Source organism: Fistularia commersonii, chromosome 12 (assembly GCF_037954325.1).
Source record: "Fistularia commersonii isolate RoL2024-O1a breed Wild chromosome 12, RoL_Fcom_v1.0, whole genome shotgun sequence".
Taxonomy (NCBI): domain Eukaryota; kingdom Metazoa; phylum Chordata; class Actinopteri; order Syngnathiformes; family Fistulariidae; genus Fistularia; species Fistularia commersonii.
The window spans coordinates 12,394,766-12,413,978 of NC_141295.1; the positions used below are offsets into that span (position 1 = coordinate 12,394,766).

A 19,213-nucleotide genomic window follows, 5' to 3' on the forward strand; every position below is an offset into this window, starting at 1 on the left:
GCACTTAAAGCTGAGACCCGGATTTTAACCGATTCCCCATTTTGATTACGGTTAGTTGATGACTTGCATGCATTTCATCACATTACTACATTCTACGAGTAATCCTCGCAGCAAGAAGGTTCCTGGTTGGTTCCCGGCAAGGGGGAGGAGTCTCCGTGTTCCCCCCGAAGACATGCAGGAGGTTCCCTTACATGTGAATGAGAGGGTGAATGGTTGTTTGTCGATAGAAGGTGAAAAGTTGTTATATCTGATGTGTGAATGAAGGAGTGAATGGTTGTTTTTTATGTAAAGGTAAAGGTTTGTGTGAGGGGATGTTTGTAGATGACATGAATGCCAGGGTGAATGATTGTATTTCTCTATAGAGAGTTAATGTGTGCATGATTATTTAACAGTTTATGGTTGCTTTTCTCTTTGTTACAGAGTGAGTGGTTATATGAGAGGGCGAACGGTTGTACGTCTCAGAATGTGGCCGTGTGCTGTGATCACTGCGGGGTGAAGCCCAGCATCCCACGACCCGAGTGCAGATTAAGCAGTGTACAAAACGAATGAATGAATAAATACTGTCTCTATCTGAATGCCGGTACGACTGGATTCTAGGAAACACTTCAACCCAAACCAAAACCACCTTTGCTCAAAAACCTTGTTTGAAACAACTCTTTTCTACGGTCGTTGGTGAAATTCCCCTGAACTCTTGAGGTTGATAGATTCTCTGCCCTTTATATTTTTTAATCTTATTCCCAGAGTTTTCAAACCTATAAAACTGTCTCGCAGCATGTCGCCGAGTGGAAAGGAGGCCCTCCTGGCGCCTCGTGCTTCTGCGGGGAGTTTTTTTTTTCAACACGCGGGCACTCAGCAGGGTGTTGAGTGACGGTTTCTGCAGGTCGGCAGGAGATGTCTCTTTTTTTTTCAGCACACACTCACACACACATTCGGCAGCCTTTCCAGCAGACGACCATCTGCCATCTTCCAAAATACCGACACTGATAGCGGGAATTCGCCCGTCAAGTCATGCAAAACAAGTGAACATCGCGAAATCGCGGGCTGTTCTCGCAAAATCAGAGACAGGACAATCGCGGAAGAGGCGTCCGCCCCCCCCCCCCCCCCCCCCCCCAACCCCCGCCCCAAATCCCTGCGGAACAAAAGGCCTCGGCCCGAAACGCGGAGGTTTGTTGCAGGATGCCGCCGTCCGGTTGACTGCCTCGCCGGCTCTGACTTCAATCGGGGAGGCGGAGGGGGTGGAGGGGCGGAGAAGGGGAGAGGTCATACATCTTATCCACACCTTGAATGGCGTGGCGGACGGGTGGTCACAGGAATGCGGCAGGAAACGCTGCGAGAGGAGGCGGGGGGCTGTGTGCTGCCTCCGCCATTACCTCTCCGAGTGCATCCACTGTCAATTGCTCTGCCTTTTTTTTTTTTAGTCGCTTGGGTGTTTAATGCTGGCTCAGGCTCAATCCCACACACGCACACAGAAAAACACACACACACTTCTTCTGCTCGGATGGCCTGTGTGTCATATGCTTGCAGGAGTTAGCCAGATTTTCATTCACGGCGAACTGGACAGGGATGTGCGCTCGTGTCTTCGGCTGCCGATCTAGTGCACGGGGGGGGGGACGAGCACGTGCACGCCCCCCCCAACCCCTGAGATAAGATCTTGCCAGGATCTGGAGGTGTAGCTTAATATCAATTATGGATGTTTTCCCCTCACTTTTCAAAAAAAAAAAAAAAAAAATCTGCATCCGTGTCTTCAATCCCACCGTGACCTTAAATATCATTTACATTTCGCTCACTTTAGTTTCCAGCTGTTTCCCAGATGTGCACCATCCACGCCAAACACACACACACACACATACACACACACAAGGGTAAACTTCATGTTTGTGACGGACTCACCGTAATCCTTCTTGCAGTACTTCTTCATGTTGATTTTCAGTTTGCCCTTGGACGCTTTGCAGTAGGAGTCGCAGTCTGCAAGCAGAGGAAACAGTCAAACACAGGAGGAGGAGGAGGTGGAGGGGGATAAAGCAGGATTCATGAAGAATCCATTAAACCCAAGGGCCGCGCGAGGGATTCGGTCACATTGGAGAGATCGGCTGCTTTTATGATTCTGGTTAATTGCTCTGTAAAACCGGCTCTCGGTCGTACTCCGCGGTGCTTTTTTGGACGGGATACAATGGAAGGGTGTGCTGCTGGCGCCGGCGGAGGTCTTTGCTCTGCAGTTGCACCGCGTATAATTCCAATCTGCTTTTTATTTGAGAGGGTTTGGTGGTTTAACTTTTTTTTAAATGCTCCTGTGATTAGTCTCACTACTTATACATGAGAAAATACTATGTTTACATTTATATTTTTCTTAATTTGATTGTATTTACATTTTTCTTTATTTTTCATATATGCAAACCACTCCATCTACTTGAGTGGCTTCAAAATCAGGAAAAAAATTGGGAAAAAAAGTGGGATAAAATGAACGGCAATTAAAAAAAAACTGATATTAGATTTGTTGTTATATATTATATATTACCGATCAATGTGGAGCCCCCACTGGTCTTTTGTAACAATTAGAATAACAATAAACAATTTTTTTTCAATTTCAAACTAAAAACTTTCTATACATCTGCCTGAGTGATGACAAATCAGGTGGAATTTTGCCCGATTTATTAACTTTGACTGAATTTTGGGGAAAAAATAGTTGAAAACAATGCTAGTAAAAAAATAGCTCATCAGCAATATCGTCATATATTATTATTCATAGTCAATGAATAATAATAGCAAGTGTGATTAAAAAAATGATTATAAGAATAACTGCACCTTCCAATTTTGTTTTTCAGACATGGACACCACCTATACATCTAGCTATGTTACTTAAAATTAGGTGAAATTTTGCTTTATTTATTACTTTAGACCTAATTTGGGAAAAAAAAAACATCTGAAATGTTGTCTATTGTACCTTAATGATCAATGTGGACCCCCCCGTGGGTCTTTTGTGAAACTCACACAGCAAAAAAAAAAAAAAAAATCCCAATTATAATAATAAACGCACCTCTAAAATATATTTTGGAACATCAATGAACTGCTACATTTGCAAGATCTTTGCCAGCGTGATATCATCCCACATTTGGAGCTCAACCAGACAGCTGTCCTCTGCACGCATTCCCCTGTGCAAGGCACTTTTTAGATTAAAATAATAATGACAACACTCTCTGGCAAGTGTGTTCTTGGCTAACAGGTTGATGAACAACCCCCGCCCCCCCCGGCCGCAAACGTGTTCGATTGTGGCATCTAATGGAGCCTCAATCGGGGGAGTACTCCTGCACCCCCGCCCCCCTCGAATGGAGCGGATGGTACCAGCAGTTAAAGAGGAATACAAATTACCACGGCGATCTGCCCGCTCATTCCCTGTCAAGACTGTGGGAATGAGTTGGGGTGGGAGGGGGGAACTACGCAGCCCCCACTCTGAATCTCACCTCCCTTGTCACCTTACCCCCCCTCCCAACCCAACCCTCTTGGAAAAAAAAAAAAAAACTTTTACCCGGGGATCACCTTAAGGCCCCACCAAGCGCCGTGTCAAACCCTTGCATTCATGGCGCTGTGGACGGCATAGAAAAGAGCTGCCGTGGGCTGGCAGCTTTTGGAGAGAGTAGAAGGTGGGGGGTATGAATGGGGTCAGCGCCACACAAAGGGAGGTCAGGAAGGGAAAATTAGCCATCCATGAAGCGTCAGGCAGAGGGCAGGTTTTTTTTTTGGGGGGGGGGGTGTATGTCCACTGTGGAGGCATGAACAAATAAATACCTCATGCTGGCTGAGGGGTCACCCAAATCTGCTCGGATACACGCAGTTGAGTGACGGCGCAAAGAAACCATTCCAGCCTTATTTGCCGTTATAAAAAATGCACGACGGAATTCTTTTTTTTAAATCCAACTTTACCGAAAGTTGAAACATTTTGTGAATCACGGTTTTCCAGGAGCGACAGTGATTTCCCCATGCAGCTTGTCACTGCCAGCTCCGCACAATCCAGGCCAGCAAAACGTTACCCCCCCCACACACACACACACACACGCACACACACAAAGACACACTCCGTTTCTTCTCCGTTGCTTTCCAAGTGCGAGAAATTAGATCCAATTTTTTCTCTTAAGTTTACACTTCTGTGTTGCTGAGTGGAAGGGTACGGCTGAAGGTAGTGGGTTGAGGAGGAGAAGCGATGGTGCTAGTGTGTGTGTGTGTATGTGTGTGTGCGTGTGTGTGTGTGTGTGTGTGTGTGTGTGTGCATGAGGTGGGGGGGACCAGAGCTTTCAGGCACCCTGAATATGAACAAACTTCATTGTTGCGAGCAGATCTTTACTCCATGCCTTTACTCCCCTTTATTCCCTATTTGAATGAGGTTGCCGGGGAAACGCCACGACGAGAAAAAATGCGCCCCCCCCTTCCTTCTCCTTCCGAAAAAAAAAAGGGAAAGCGGGAGGTAGAAGGGATACTGGAAGAAAGAGAGAGAGAGGACAAAAAAAAAAGAATAAGACAGGAGAGAAGTTTGTCAGGGGGATGGGGAGAAGAAGAAAAAGAAGGAGAAGAAGGACGGGGTGAAGTAAAAACCCCAAATCAGCAAAAAAAAAAAAAAACAATCGTCTCACAGGCTGGTTAAGGATCCCCCTCTAACTCCAAACCTGCAGCGCATAAAAGCGCAGTCGCGGGACTTCGAGTGTTTTAACAGGTCAGAGCGGCCGTCGGCAACAAAGAGAGACGGCGAGGAGAAGCAAAGGGAGAGAAGTAAAAGATGAGTCTATATGAGCCCGACCCGATTACCATGTAAATGATGAAAGGGGAGCTTCGGTGAGCGGGCTTTGTTTTGTCATAACCCCCCCGGACCCTTCCCCGATGCCATCGTGATACTTCCCTTTGATAGCCTTTCATTCCCCATTAGTGAACCCCTGGGACGCCGCCGCGAGCCCTGCTTTGAGAACCCCGAGATCCCCATTTAGGGCCGGGGAGTCCCCCACCGGGAGGACAAATGTTCCCTTTGTGGGGAGCGGCAGGAGCGGCCTCTCAGCGCCCGGCGAAAACGCTGCCCTGGGTGTTCCGAGTAGATGTAGTTACTACAGCGCTTTGTCTTCTGTCTTTCAGAGCGCCGGGATGTGCGTAACCGAGAGGCGGACCTTTGCCCCCGTCCTTCCAATGTGCTGCGCAAACCCTCCGCCCCCCCCCCCCACCCCGAGCTAATCGTTTTTTCATCGGGGACGCTTCTCTTCTCAGACATTGGACAGTAGTGTGCGGCAGGGCCAATGCTGAGGGTGGTCACACACACACACACACACACACACACACACACACACACACACACACACACATACACGCTTGCACACTCTAAAGAACGTGTTACCTGTTTTTCTTATTGACACACACCTTTCACTTAATTCACATTTTTTGATGCAATCACAGGGAGAGTTTGCATGTTAAACACACACACACACACACACACACACACACATGCACTGTGATGTATTTTATGTGGATGTTCACCTCCTCACACACACGAACGCTCACATACACACACACACAGACATGCACACACACACTTGCACACTCTGAGGAACACACGTTACCTGTTTTTCTTATCTTATATATGTATGCATATGTGCAATGCAATGTATTTTCTGAGTGTGTTTGCCTCCTCTTCTCACACACACACATTGTATACACACACACACACTGTTTGAGGAACGCGCTACCTGTTTTTCTTATTGACACACACCCTTCACTTTATTCACATTTTTGATCACAGGGAGTGTTTGCATATTACACACACACACACACACACACACACAAACACACACATGCGCATACTGCAATGTATTTTATGAGTGTGTTCGCCTCCTCACACACACACACACACACACACACACACACACACACACACACACACACACACACACATACTTGCATACTCTGAGTTACGCATTACCTGTCTTTCTTATTGACACGCACCTTTAGCTTTAGCTTTAGCATTTTTTGGGGCAATCACAGGATGAGTTTGCATATTACACACGTACACACACTTGCACACTCTGAGGAACACGTTACCTGTTTTTCTTATCTTATAAATGTATGCATATGTGCAATGCAATGTATTTTCTGCGTGTGTTCACCTCCTCACACACATTCACACACACACACTTTGTGCTTATGCAGGCTGGCACTTTATCTGGTTTCATTTATGATAAATAACAGCCGGCTCGACTGCCTTTTTGCAAATATCAACAAAACCTTGCAGTTCGCTTTTGAATGCATCACACTGTATTTCTCTATATGATGTGTGAATAAGAACGGGCATCTTTGTTTTTACGTAACCCTGTGATGTACTGGTGACTGACTGACCCCACCTCTCTGGATGACCGGGATACCTTCATTATTCATTCATTTATGCTGAATGAATGTGAGGATGTGGGTGTTCAGAGAATCTTGTTGCTGGTCAACAGCGGCATTTGTCAGCCAATTTTACAGCTACTTCCCTCGCTCAGTTTTATCGCTTTCTATTAAAACCAATCTGCTAAAAGCCGATCTTCTGATCGGAGCTGCTCCCGTCGACCGCAGGAAGTGGCGTCTGTTGTCACGAGAGGGCCAGGAGCGATTCGTCTCACTCTGTGGACGTCATCCAATACTAGATCAGTTCTGTATTTTGGATTCTATCCAGATTTAAAAAAATGGGTAGAATACACACACACACTCGCACACACACACACTCACTTGTACTGTTATATGTTAAACATTGGCAGATCATTTTCTCCATATGAAACTTGGAAATTACCCCCAAATTTGCATAAAATGACCCAAAAATATATATACATCGAAAAACATACAGCCAGCTAATTATTCATACGGTTGGGGTATGAATAATTTGGGTCTTGACTGTATATGCATTTGGATATCAACAGAAAATTTGGACATTACCCTTAAAAAAGTATATAAATATAGATATACTGTACATATATATTTCAAGCCTTAAATTATATATGTGTGCATATGCAGTATACATACGCATACATACAAATTCCCATAAAATGTCCTAAAAAATATATAGATACATATATGTGTACATATTTATGTGTATATATATATATATATATATATATATATATATATATATATAAACATATGACCATATAAACATCTATCTATCTATCTATCTATCTATCTATCTATCTATCTATCTACACTTACATACAATACATATAAACATACATACATACATACATACATATAAATATATGTGTCAGAGGTTAGATGAAATAAGCAAGAAAGAATTACAAATGATTACATATTTGTATTGCACTTTTAATTCTTGCAAAGATGGTTGCAGTAGTATATTGGATAGTGTGTGTGTGTGTGCATCTTGGGGAGGGGACTAATAACCACTCCAATAACAAGAAATAAAAAACAACCCCTAAACCCGCCGAGGCTCAAACCACGGGTGTTTTTGAATCCCGTGAGCGTTGCATCGACAGTAACTATCCGATGGAGCGCGTGCGATGGAATCCCGCGTTGACGCGGCCGTAAAAGTCAAAGTTGTCAGCCGGGCGTGTGAAGAAAGAAAGTCATGCCCGAAAAATCCGAGGAGGGGTCCGTCACAGATCCTGATCGCTTCCAGCTTTGGGGAAGATTGAACCGACCCCACCACCACCCTTACGAGCCTCATCACCGTCATTCCGGCTCTGCCTCTCCTCATCATCATTAGCCGCTTTCACATTCGGCCCCCCTCCCCCTCCGACAGGCCCGGGCGGCCATCGTAGGTCACCGGCGGTTAATCTCCTCCACATTTGGTTGCGGCGCAGACGTCTCTGTCACGACCCGTGGGAGTGTCGACTCACACCATCCGTGACCCGCCTGCACAATGTGTGTTTTGTCTGGGCCGCACCGTCAGGAGGTATTCTCCATGCATTCCAGCCCTCCCCGTGTGGTCAAGGGGGTCGGAAGGAGGGGAGACAAATTAATATCCACTGCGTCCCCCCCCCCACGCCCTCCTTTCATCCCCCTAAACTGATGTCGCCCCCTTCCAGAGGAGGCACCTGCCTAACAGCTGTCAGCTTGGCATCTCTTGTCTCACCAGGGTTTTCTTTTATACCGACAATGATCGTTTATTTTTCTTTGTTTCATTCGTTTATCACCTTCTACGCTCTCATTTTCACAGCATTCAAAATGCAAATTCTAATATTATTGTGACTCTTTTGCTATATTTGTGTTGGAGTAACAGTTAGCGCTTCCGTCTCGCAGCAAGAAAGTCTCCTGTTCGATCCCACCGAGAATCGTTGTATACGGTTTATGAACAGGATGTGATTCTATACAATATATTTCAAAATTACTTAAATCCATAGTGGCCCAAAAGTGTTTATCTTGCCCAGTTGATCGCCCAGCGATTGGACCAATTTGTAAATAACTTCGGAATTCTTAAAAGCTGGCATCTGGTGCTGAAATATGTTAAATAGATTGTGACTCTGCACAATACGTTTCAAAATCACAGAAATCCAGCCGCAAGTTTAGAAGATATAGCCATGCTGGGCAAAACATGACATTTGAATGAGAGGATGAATTGCTGCATATCTCGAATGCAAAAATGCAACAATATGCTGTGCGGTATAATATGAAATAATGGTGAATATTGATATTTCTTTATAATGTGTTAATGAGTGAGTGAATGGTTGTTTTACTCAAATGCAAAACTGCAACAATATGCTGCAACTATAGAGCGCACTGAATGATTTTTAAAAGAAAAAAGAAATTGTACATAAATAATCCGCACTTATCAATAAGCCGCAGGTGTCCCCATTGAAGTATGAGATATTTACGCAGCAAGATGTGACAGGAAAGACTTTTTTGAAAACTTTAAATTAAATAAATGACTGTAACATCTACAACTATTGATACGTGACGCAAATGCTTTATTTTCAGAACAGATGCTGAACTCTCTTTCCTTCTTCGACAACCAAACTGATCGCTTTCAATTTGAAAGACGGATTAAATTCATTTCTGCGTGTCATTTTCATGATGGGGGTGTGTGGAATAAGCGCAAAACGGCTGATCTAAAGAATTATCATAAATGCGAGCGGGTTTGCCAAAACTTTCATTTGTTCATTGTGATGGTGTAGAAGCTACCATAATTACCCTATAAAAATTGATAAATCAGCCGCATCATTGTAAAAGCCGCAGTTCTCAAAGCGTATGAAAAAAATAATGGCTTATATGCCAAAATTTATGGTAATAATAAATTATGGTAAATAAGGATATTTTTATATAAATTGTTAATGAGTGAGTGAATGATTGTATGTCTGCATATGTGGCCTTGTGATTAACTTCCAGGATGACTGAGATAGGTTGCAGCAACGCCACGACCATTGAGGGCAGGATAAGCAGTATAGATAGTGAATGAATGAATGAATCACACAATGAGTGAATGAATGAATGAATGCTATGTTTACCTGAATCTGCACAAGCTATCTGCAGTGTAGCCACCGCTACCGCTAACACTCACAGCATATAGACTGGAAAGGTCTTGCATTTCTAATACCAATATTTGCTTTGATGCAGGTGGAGCCGGCGGTGGGAAAAGCATTGCTCACATCTGTTTGCAATCGCGCAGCGAGTGATATCATAGCTGCTCAAATACCAGGAGTGCATTTGCTTTGCGGCCTTCCAAGGAGGCTCGGGGGGGAGGGATTCCTACGTGACCATCACCGGATGTTTATCCCGTCTCGCAACCTCCTCGATTTGGACCTCTGTGGGGCTGAACCGGCTTCATGCACGGAGGTTTCCAAACCAGTTCACCGGCGTGATTGGATTAGTTGCAAATCACTGGCGGCCCCCTTTGGGTCGTGTTTGCATTGGTTTGATCGTATACTCAAGAAATGCAATTACAAGAAGAGGGTTTTTTTGAGGATTCAAAACGAAATGTGGGTTTTTGAAAGGAGTTTCCACCCCATAAAGGACCAAAAAATGTTTATATTTTTTCAGCAAAATCAATAAAATGTTGTTTGTTTTTTCGCTGATTTATCTAAATATTTTATTTACATTTCCCAGTTAGAAATTTGAAAGATCAGCCTTTTTTTTTAAATATTATTTCTGACTTATCTTTAATCTTCATTTACTTTTCCATGTTGGAAATTTTTGAGGTCGACATTTTTTTTTTAATCGTATTTCTGATTTATCTTTAATCTTTATTTACTTTTCCATGTTGGAAACTTTGAGGTCAACAAAAAAAAAAATGTAATTTTTTTCATTTGTTTTTCTTGCTGATATATCTTTAATCTTTATTTACTTTATTTTAAGCTTTAAAAATCCAACAGGCACTGGAGTTGGTAAACTAGTCCTTCCACCATCAACCCGGTCGTCCCTCAATGAGACAAAGTGATTTCTTTTTACCCCTAAATGGACTTGAGTCTGACCGGGGGGGGGGGGTTAAGACTCCAGAAACCCCAGTTCAGCACCACACACGCTGCTTTGTAAAGACAAAGCGTGAAACAGAGGGAGACCCGAGGTGGAAGAGAGCAAAGGGAAGGATGGGGGGAGAAAAGAGAGGAGGTGGAGGAGGGTCGGGGTCCGGTGGTATTCTGACTGTGCTGTCAATCAAATCTGACTGGGGGAATGCCGAGGGACCTCAGAGGGTCTGAAACAGCTGCAGGAGCCCCTCTCTCTATTTCTCTCTCTCTCTCTGTCACAAACACACACACACACACACACACACACACACACACACACACACACACACACACACACACGCTCAGGACCTCCTGCAACTGCCTGTCTGACTGGAGGAAAGTTGCTGCATGTCAGATTACAGATAACTCTTTCCACCATTAGAGGGAAAAGAAAGAAAAAAAGCAAAAGTCTATTCTTTATTAGGCGTCGGTTCAATTATGGCCATAGGCTCCAAACACCTGCTTTTCAAACGTGTTTAGGAATTTTTTTAGCATATGACAATTACACACCCGGGATTTGTAGACACTCCAAATATTTCAAATCAATTGTTTAGAATCAAGGTTTCACAAAATCTTCCCCCGGGGTTTGCTTAATTTATCATAATCTGACTGATAATGTTATTTATTAAAAAAAAAAAAAAAGGATGCGGTTACCAATGAGATAGGTAACAATTATGTCACATATAATAATATGAGATAGGAAGATACACTTCGGTAATCTGAAAGGAAATCCTCGTACCAGATGGCTCCAAAATTGAAAAGGGAAGAATGATATCCTAGTGACGGTGAATTTAAAAAAAATATTGCACATTGTACAAAAATCTGACATTACATGATGTGATAACGAATATATTGCACATTGTAGTGAATTACATTTAAAACAGCACATGGAACTGAATGATTTCCTTCCCGTGAAAAGGCCACAGGTAGAAAAGACATCCTGTGGCGTTCAGGCGTCTCAGTCTACGCCTGAAGCTGCTCTGATAGGACTCCATAAGAGCTCCTCTCTATTATTATGATATATTATGATACCATCTGGCACACAAGACTTTGCATCCTCCGATTCCTGAACTGTTGAACCGCAGCCTCATTGAATCCACCTTTAAACAGGGCTCATCTTAAATTTTGTTACATTCACATCTTTTCCTTCCCTCTGCAGGAAAAGGAGGAGCAGAGAATCAAACAAACCGACTTCCAGACCCCGATTTCCACCCCAACCCGCGCCGCACGCTACACCAAACACCCCACTGTGCCGCAGTTAGACTGATTAATTGTGAAAGTGTGAGAGATTAAAGAAGGCACATCCCAGGGCTGTTGCTAATTTCGGGTTTTTATTATTTATGAACTCCAAATAAGGGAGGGTGGGTGGATGCGGGGGATCCAATTTATCACATGCTCTGATTTCACACTTGTGCAAAAAAAAAAAAAACATCCAGATGAGGCACAGAGAACCGTACACACATGTGTTTGTGTTTTTTTTTTTTTTTGTTTTTTGGTGGAAGTTTTCGTGTAAAGCATCTTTTAGAAATGGCTGCTTGGACTCACCCGAGGGCTCCTCCGTGCTGCTGGACGGCGTGGTGGCGGGAGTGATCGGGATCTCTGCTCCGCGGGGGACAGAAGGTGACACAAGACACACAAAGAGAGATCAGTTTCCGGCCCACGTAAAGTTTGCTTGCGCGCAAAGATACAGACACACGAAGGCAAAGTCACCCGACGGACTTTTGATTCTGGGTGGTCCCTGATTTATGAGCTGTTCCGATGAATAAATATAATTATCTTACTAATGGGAGGGCATTTTTTTTCACCAAAAAGGGATAAAGGCACGCCTTGGGAGTTTTTCTTGGAATCTCTTAGATTGTGTCAAACACCTCTTTTATCCCATATTAGCCACATTCACTATCACCCAGCTTTAGCCCCTTCTAAGTGACCTTTAATTTAGATTTTGTGGAATTGTTTTCAGTTGAGGCAGTGGTTAGCACTTCTGCCTCACACTTCCCAGAAGGCTTCAGTCCAAAAACATGTAGTAGGGTAATTGGAAACTGTAGATTTCCCAGATATATGAACGAGAGGGCGAACGATTTTCTGTCCAAATCTTCTCGTAGCGCCTCGATTTTCACATTTCACCTCTCATTCTTCAGTTCTGAAGAACCCCTGATGAACTGAAGAAGCCTCTCAGGTGAGAGGTGACACATGAAAATCAAATCCAGTTGCTACAAGGAGAACCTCCAAAGACAATAGTTGCTTGTCTTTATATGAGGTATGAGTGACAGAGTAAAGGGTTATTTGTCATAATATGACATAAATGAGAGGTTGAGTGGGTGTTGTCTCTATATGTGGCCCTGCGATTGATTGGCGACTGGTCCAGGTTGGACTCTCGCCCAATGTCAGCTGGGCTAGGCTTCTGATCCCACCCATAGGCAGATATAATATATACTGATATTTTCATTTTATCAACGGAACTTCTGTCTACCCCTCTTCCATTTTCTCCGCAACCCTTACTGAGTTGGCGTCAGTTTACATGCCCTAAGGGTTTATTCTCTCGACTCCTCCTTCGCACATTATTCACACGTGGTTGGGAAGTTGACAGCTGAGAGAAACCGCGTGTGAAGCAGGACCCGCTTCTCTCCAAAGGACCAGGATGGCGAAAGATATAAAACACATATTGTGTTTTTTTTTTGGGGGGGGGAGAGAAGGGGGCCCTTCAGAGCGGTTGTGCAGCAAAAGGGGGGGAATACAAGGACACCAGGCGAAACCACAGCGGCGATTAAAGACACATGCAACGAGAGGAGTCCCTTTGTCGGAGGGTAAAACGTGAACAGTGGCATAGCAGAGGTCGTTCCGACCGTGGGTGGGTGAGGACTTCGAATCGAGTCTTTTGATCAGAACATTTCGGCCCGGAGACCGAGCAAACCTGCCCGCCGCTCCGAGAACGTGCGCTATGTGCCTAATGGCCGTCGTGGATCGGGCTCTGCGGGGCGATATGCATGTCTCTTGTTAACTCGGGAGACATAATGAGGCCTTTTTCCCTAGATGGATTGATCTACAGTGACAAGGAAAAGCAATGGCTGCCAACGCAGCAGTGCCTTGAACCGCCAACTCCCTTTGTTCATGGCATTGATCAGCCGTAGACCATCATTACTCTGCCAATCAGGTGCCAGTTCAAATTATGGGGCCCGTTGATTTGTGTAGATCTTTGCGCTGACGGGGTTGGAGGGAATACAAGGAGTTGTGGCGGCACTGGGGTTGTGGGGGATGGGTTGTCTCACACACCAGATTGGAATTGGACTGGATTGGTGGGCGGGGCTAGGGTGCTATTAAGGTGTTTGACGCACGTCGCTTCGGGTTTTCCAGTCGGAGATGCGTGGACTCAATGCCACGCTGGTTCATCCCATTCTTACTTCTTCCATTTTGGGCAGTGGCGCTCGGTTTTCCCTAAACTTCCTGCAGTCGCCAACCAACCCAGCGGCTTCAAGAAGTGAAATCATCCGTGGCTGACACTGAGTGTAATCACATGGTTGCGGCACATGTCCAATACGACGCCCTCAAGAAGTAGTCACCGGGGCTCTTCTCAATGAGCTGCGCGTCCCCAAATTAATTAATGGACAATGCTAGCTCTGCTCGGCTCAGGTGACTCTACATTTCTCCTCTCTAACATTTCCTAGTCTTCACAAGATTTAGCGCCCCGTTGCACACTGCCCTTGTATGCTCACCATCCTTGCATATTAAATAGTATCAAGGGTTGGCAGAGGAAGTTGACATAATCAGCGGTACACACTTTGTAGCCATCGATGCCTCAGTTTACAGCTGTAGGGTGCAAGACCTCCGTAATGAAGATGGACTTTCTGTTGAAGCCAATTTGGTGACAAAGCCCGAAATTAAATGCAAATGTGAAGGAAAACCTACAATAGCTACTGGCGAAAGGGATGACTTAATTCACAGGTAGTCATGGATTGCCATGGATAGTCTGGGCACAGCTAATGGAGGTCCTATTTGAAGCCTCTGGGTGAGGTTTGTGACATTGTCTGGATGGTTGGAAGTGTGGTCGGGAGTGCCATGGATTCCGTCCTGGCCCTTTTCTTGGCAAGAAGGCCTCGAGTTCACCGCCACCGTAGCCGCAATGCCACGGCCAAGACTACTATGATAAGCCCCGCAGCAGGACCACCATTATGCTAATTGTCCCTTCCAGGGGCTGGCTGACGCTATGCACATGGTGTCGACTCTGCTGCTGTGGCGGCAGACCAGCTCAGACATGGATGTCCATGCTTTGAGAGTGGCTCCACCCGACCTCCAACTGTAAGAAGTGGCATGAGCACGTACTCTTTGTTGACGTCTATACTGGCGATCCCGGGCCGGTGCTGCAGGCAGGTCCGGTGCTGCAGGCAGGTGCGCTGCTGCGAGTTTGCTGCCTTTCACGCCTCAATGTTTAGGTGTCAGATAAGCTGTTGGGGGAGTGTTTGTTTGGCCTGATCTCTGTAAGGATGTGAAATACTGGACGTATTCCTGTGTTAGGTGTCAACACACATAGGGCACCCAAGGACCTTCCTCTGGAACTGTTGCTGATTCTTGAGATTGGCCCACTTTGGTCCACCGCCTCCACTCGAGTTGCCCGTTTCGGTAAACCCTTCTCTACGGTGGCACTGGTAGGGGCCGGACTCGCACACCAGAATCCTATTGGACTGGATTGGTTGCCGGGGTAAGGTTGCTGTTCAGGCGTTCACAGTGGATTACCCGTGGATTATCCTCTACGGTGCAATAAGATGTTCTTATCTCGGAATATTTGAATGAAAGACACCGGTGTGGACGTTTCAACTCAGATTCTCATGCAGCCCTAAAAGAGACAGCGGATGCTCGTGTGTTTAATTATGCAGGCAGATTTACTGGTCAGTGAGCTGAAGACAACATTAGTGTTGCGTTTAGCTGCTGTTGTGTGACCCTCCCATCGGACCTGGAAGTGTTCTACGGTGAGACAGATAGGGTAAAGATTGGTTCCACGTACTTATGCAGGGGGCAATGGGCGAGCGGCTCTGCTGGTAGCCTTTAGCACAGCGGTTGCACGTGATACCAGTCACGCCGTCTTTACAGGGACATTGTCCTGTGGTTTGGTTACAGGTTTTGCCAGCAGCGCCCACGGGATGGCAATCACATGCTGTGAGGAAACAGGAAGAAAGAGAGGCACAGTGAGTGGTGACACACACATACACGCACGCACATGTGGAGAGACACAAACATCTATCTATAGCGGGTGCAGGTGGGCACACACCAGCAACAACAGAAGTGATGGCTGCAATAATAGAGTGGAGAGAGACAGGTGGAGGTGCACACACTCACACACACACCGAACTTACTCAAGTCAAACAGTACATCAGCATTACATCCTTTATGTCCCCCCATTTCTTGGGTGCTTTAGCTAATTAGCTAATTGTCATGCAGATGTAAAACCCCGTGATTAAATGTCAGCGGGACACGTTCATGTCCTGAATCACAACTACATCGGCGCGTTTCTGCGCAACTCTGCAAATGAGGGGCGGCTCTGCTGTGCACGTTTTTGTGTGGGTGTGTTCTTGTCGATGCATGTTCCTCTGATGATAAATAGTAGGATAATGCTAATTGACTACTTCTGATTAATTTTTGCTTTGACGGGAGATGGGGGACGTCCCAGAGGGCCGGCGCTGTTTCCTCCCACCCTGGGGGGTCCGCTAACGACAGCCGCCTCGGAAATGTAATCGTTTTCCAAATTGTCCGAGACCTTTAATTCATTTCACAGGCGACCACGTGCGGAGTTTGAAGTCGGCGTTTGATTAATAGTTGTTAAAGAGTTCCCCCTTCAGCGTAGGGGTTGCTCAATAGTGGCTCTGGCAAGGAGTTGGTTGAGGTCTCTAACACACACAGAAACACACACACACGCAGTGCAGTGTAAATCCTGGCAGCCAAATCCAGAGCAGACTGGCGAGTCTGTTGCCCGATGCTCAATCAATTTCCACCAAACCGCCATTAATACATTTCACATCTGAGCATTTTCAGTCGATTTTCAGCCTCGGTGCCGCCGTCCTTTTTTTTTTTTTTTTTTTTTTTTTGCATTTTTTTATTCAGACGTCGTCCCTTCCGTGAGATTCGCTCTACTGCTTAGTGTCACTTGTCACTCCTGGATCCTTCAAAGGCAAAGAAGAATTGTGTATTTCGGGGGGGCGGGGGAACTATTCAGTGGTTTTGCCTGTTTTTAACCACACACCCAAATTAAAAAAAAAAAAAAAGTTTTTTTTTCTGTTGCATTGAAATTCAACTATTCTCCAAACTACATATGCTTGCAAATTCCTCCTATTATGGAACCCCTATAGCATTTATGGAAGTTATTTGATATTTAAGTCGAGCTCTTAGAGTGAGAAAACACCTTGTTTTGGGATATCCTCCTTAAAACCAGCCTCAGGGTAGCCTGCTAATATCATATGGTATTTGCAGCTCCTTGTGACTGACCTTTGACCTTTGCAAAAACATGTTTTTATTAATTTATAAATGTGAGAAGCCCCAAAAGACAAGTAAAGGGGCATCACTTTATCGGTGACATTGAATTTCTGCAGCCCGACTCGCCTCCTCGCTATCTCCCTCCCTTCCCCCTCCTTTTTATCTTTATTGCCTGTTTCCCGTGATTCGGCTTCTGTTGCTGCCCTTATCTCCTCCACCTCCACTTGTGCAGTTCGCACTTCTTATCTCGCCGAAAGCGCCTCCCCTCCCCTTAGAAGTGCCGTGTACCTGTTAGCGCTTTTTATCGTACCAATCTGTCACTGCTTTCATTGCCCGGTTGTGTCTCTCCTCCCTCGGAGGGAACAATACACACTGACATACAACTGCCTCTCTAAGCCTTGTAATGAGCGTAGAGGCCCGTACCGCACATCTCTTGCGGCCTGTAAATTTTAGCAGCGTGTCGGCGGTATTTGAGGCGCAGGAGGGCAAAGTGCATCCCTCCTCAGAGCATCAGAGAGCTCGCGGTTGTATATTTTTTAAGTGTCTGCTGCGCGGCAACAGCAGCGGAGCCTGTCGGAGGCCAATAAACCAAAGGGCCGCGGCACATGGTCCGCAGGTGGGGGAAAGCAGAAGCATCGCGGGCGGCGGGGTCTCCATCATAGGCGCCAATGACAAATGGATTCTCTGGCTGAATGACCCAGCTTTTAGCTGAAGATATTTTGGGGGGGGTTAAGTGTGTCCCCACTTAGTCCTTAAGTGGTTGTGTGCACCTTGTAACGCCTCTTGTGGCTCAGCGGAACTTTGTGATCTGCATTGTCTCTGTTCAGAAAGCGGTAGTTTTACGGCGAGAGTTGTAAGTGCGTTTTTTTGAGGCGAGACGGCGTTATTTCAACCAACGGCGTAAAGGTCAGACAGACGTGTCCCGTGCTTTCACTTTTCCAAACTCTAAGAGAAGATGAAAAATGTTTCCGAGTAATGGAGAGGGTCTTTTTCCCAAAGACGGGCCGTCAGAGATTTTAATCTCGGCCAATAGTTAACCATAAAACTGCCGTTTGAAGTCTGAACTCCGCTCCGGCTATTGGATCCGTGCGTTGCGAGCAAATGACAACTTGACAGGGTGGTGGCGAGAAGCCAAGCGGCCCGAGTCTGCGTTCGATTACAATTTTGGGTTTGCAGCCCTGCCCGAGTCTCTGCCTGCAAAAGAGAGCAAAGCATCCGTCGTTTGATTCCCGTCCCGTCTCGCTGTGAGGACCGGCGAAGTCGTCGTTGCCCGATAAACAGCTGAGGAGGGTCAGAGGAATTTGTTAACGCTCTGGGAAAGTTGTTTTGCTGCCTGTTCCCGGCGGCTCTTTGTCTGTCAGCTCGTTCATGTGTTTAAACTGATGAGCTGTCGAGCGTTGGCGAGAATCTACTTGCTGCTGTTTGTAGGGTTTTTTTGCTGATCTTTGCTAGCGTCCCGCGGTAAGCCTGCTGCAAGCTAACGATGAAAATGTAAAAAAAAAATCCCCTCACGTTACTATAGCTACGAGCTACTCTGCTTTTCGATTGCGTCGTAGCAGCAGAGGCAAAAGAATTCCATCTATGCAACATCATTTAGCCATAGTGACTTGCAGTGCTGAAGCAAATCTCAAGACATACATATCCATCTGTCCATCCATCTTCTGCTGCTTATCCGGTATGGGGTCATGGGGGCAGCTGCCAGATTTTCCCCTCCCGGGCCGCTTGGTCCGGCTTTCCCGGGTGAATCCCAAGGTGTTCCCATGCCAGTCGAGAGACAGAGTCCTTCCAGCTTGTCCTGGGTTTTCCCCTGGAGCCTCCTCCTGGTGGGACTTACCCAGAGCACCTCACCAGGGAGAGGTCCAGGAGGCATCTTGGCCCCCAAGCCACCTCATCTGGCTCCTCTGCATGCTTGAGAAGCAGCAGCTCTACTCCAAGAGCCTTCCAGATGGCCTAGCTTGGCCTACCCTGTCTCAAAGGGAAGCCTGCAAAGGCAACTAGTATCCGCTCCTTGAATCCATGATTTGGGTCTCGTGGTCACAGGTGACAAAAGGAATGTAGATCGAGGGTTTCGCCTTTTGGCTGAGCGACGACTTCACCACAACATTGCAGACAATGTCCAGGCGCAACCAGGGTATTGAGGGGGATCCAGGATTGGTTAATATGCTCTTTGTGGATGATGTGGTGCTGTTTGTGTCATCTGACCAGGATCCTCTGCTCTTTGGAAAGTGGCCTGGATGAGTGATGATCTTGTCCCAAGTACGGGAGCTCAAGACTGACACGTCTCTGGTCTAAAACTGATG

The 19,213-nt window shown here is 45.8% G+C and overlaps 1 protein-coding gene across 2 annotated transcripts in view; it reads right to left on the reverse strand.

Moving 5' to 3' along the window:
- LOC147228855 (netrin-1) overlaps positions 1-19,213 on the reverse strand; it is a 57,901-nt gene that overhangs the window by 4,184 nt on the left and 34,504 nt on the right. For both annotated transcript variants that reach the window (XM_086157155.1, XM_086157154.1), the window contains 3 exons: positions 15,451-15,600; positions 12,000-12,053; positions 1,891-1,965 (listed from right to left, as the gene is read on the reverse strand). In XM_086157155.1, the coding sequence (XP_086013281.1) occupies positions 1,891-1,965; positions 12,000-12,053; positions 15,451-15,600 (279 nt within the window). The remainder of the gene's footprint in view (positions 1-1,890; positions 1,966-11,999; positions 12,054-15,450; positions 15,601-19,213) is intronic.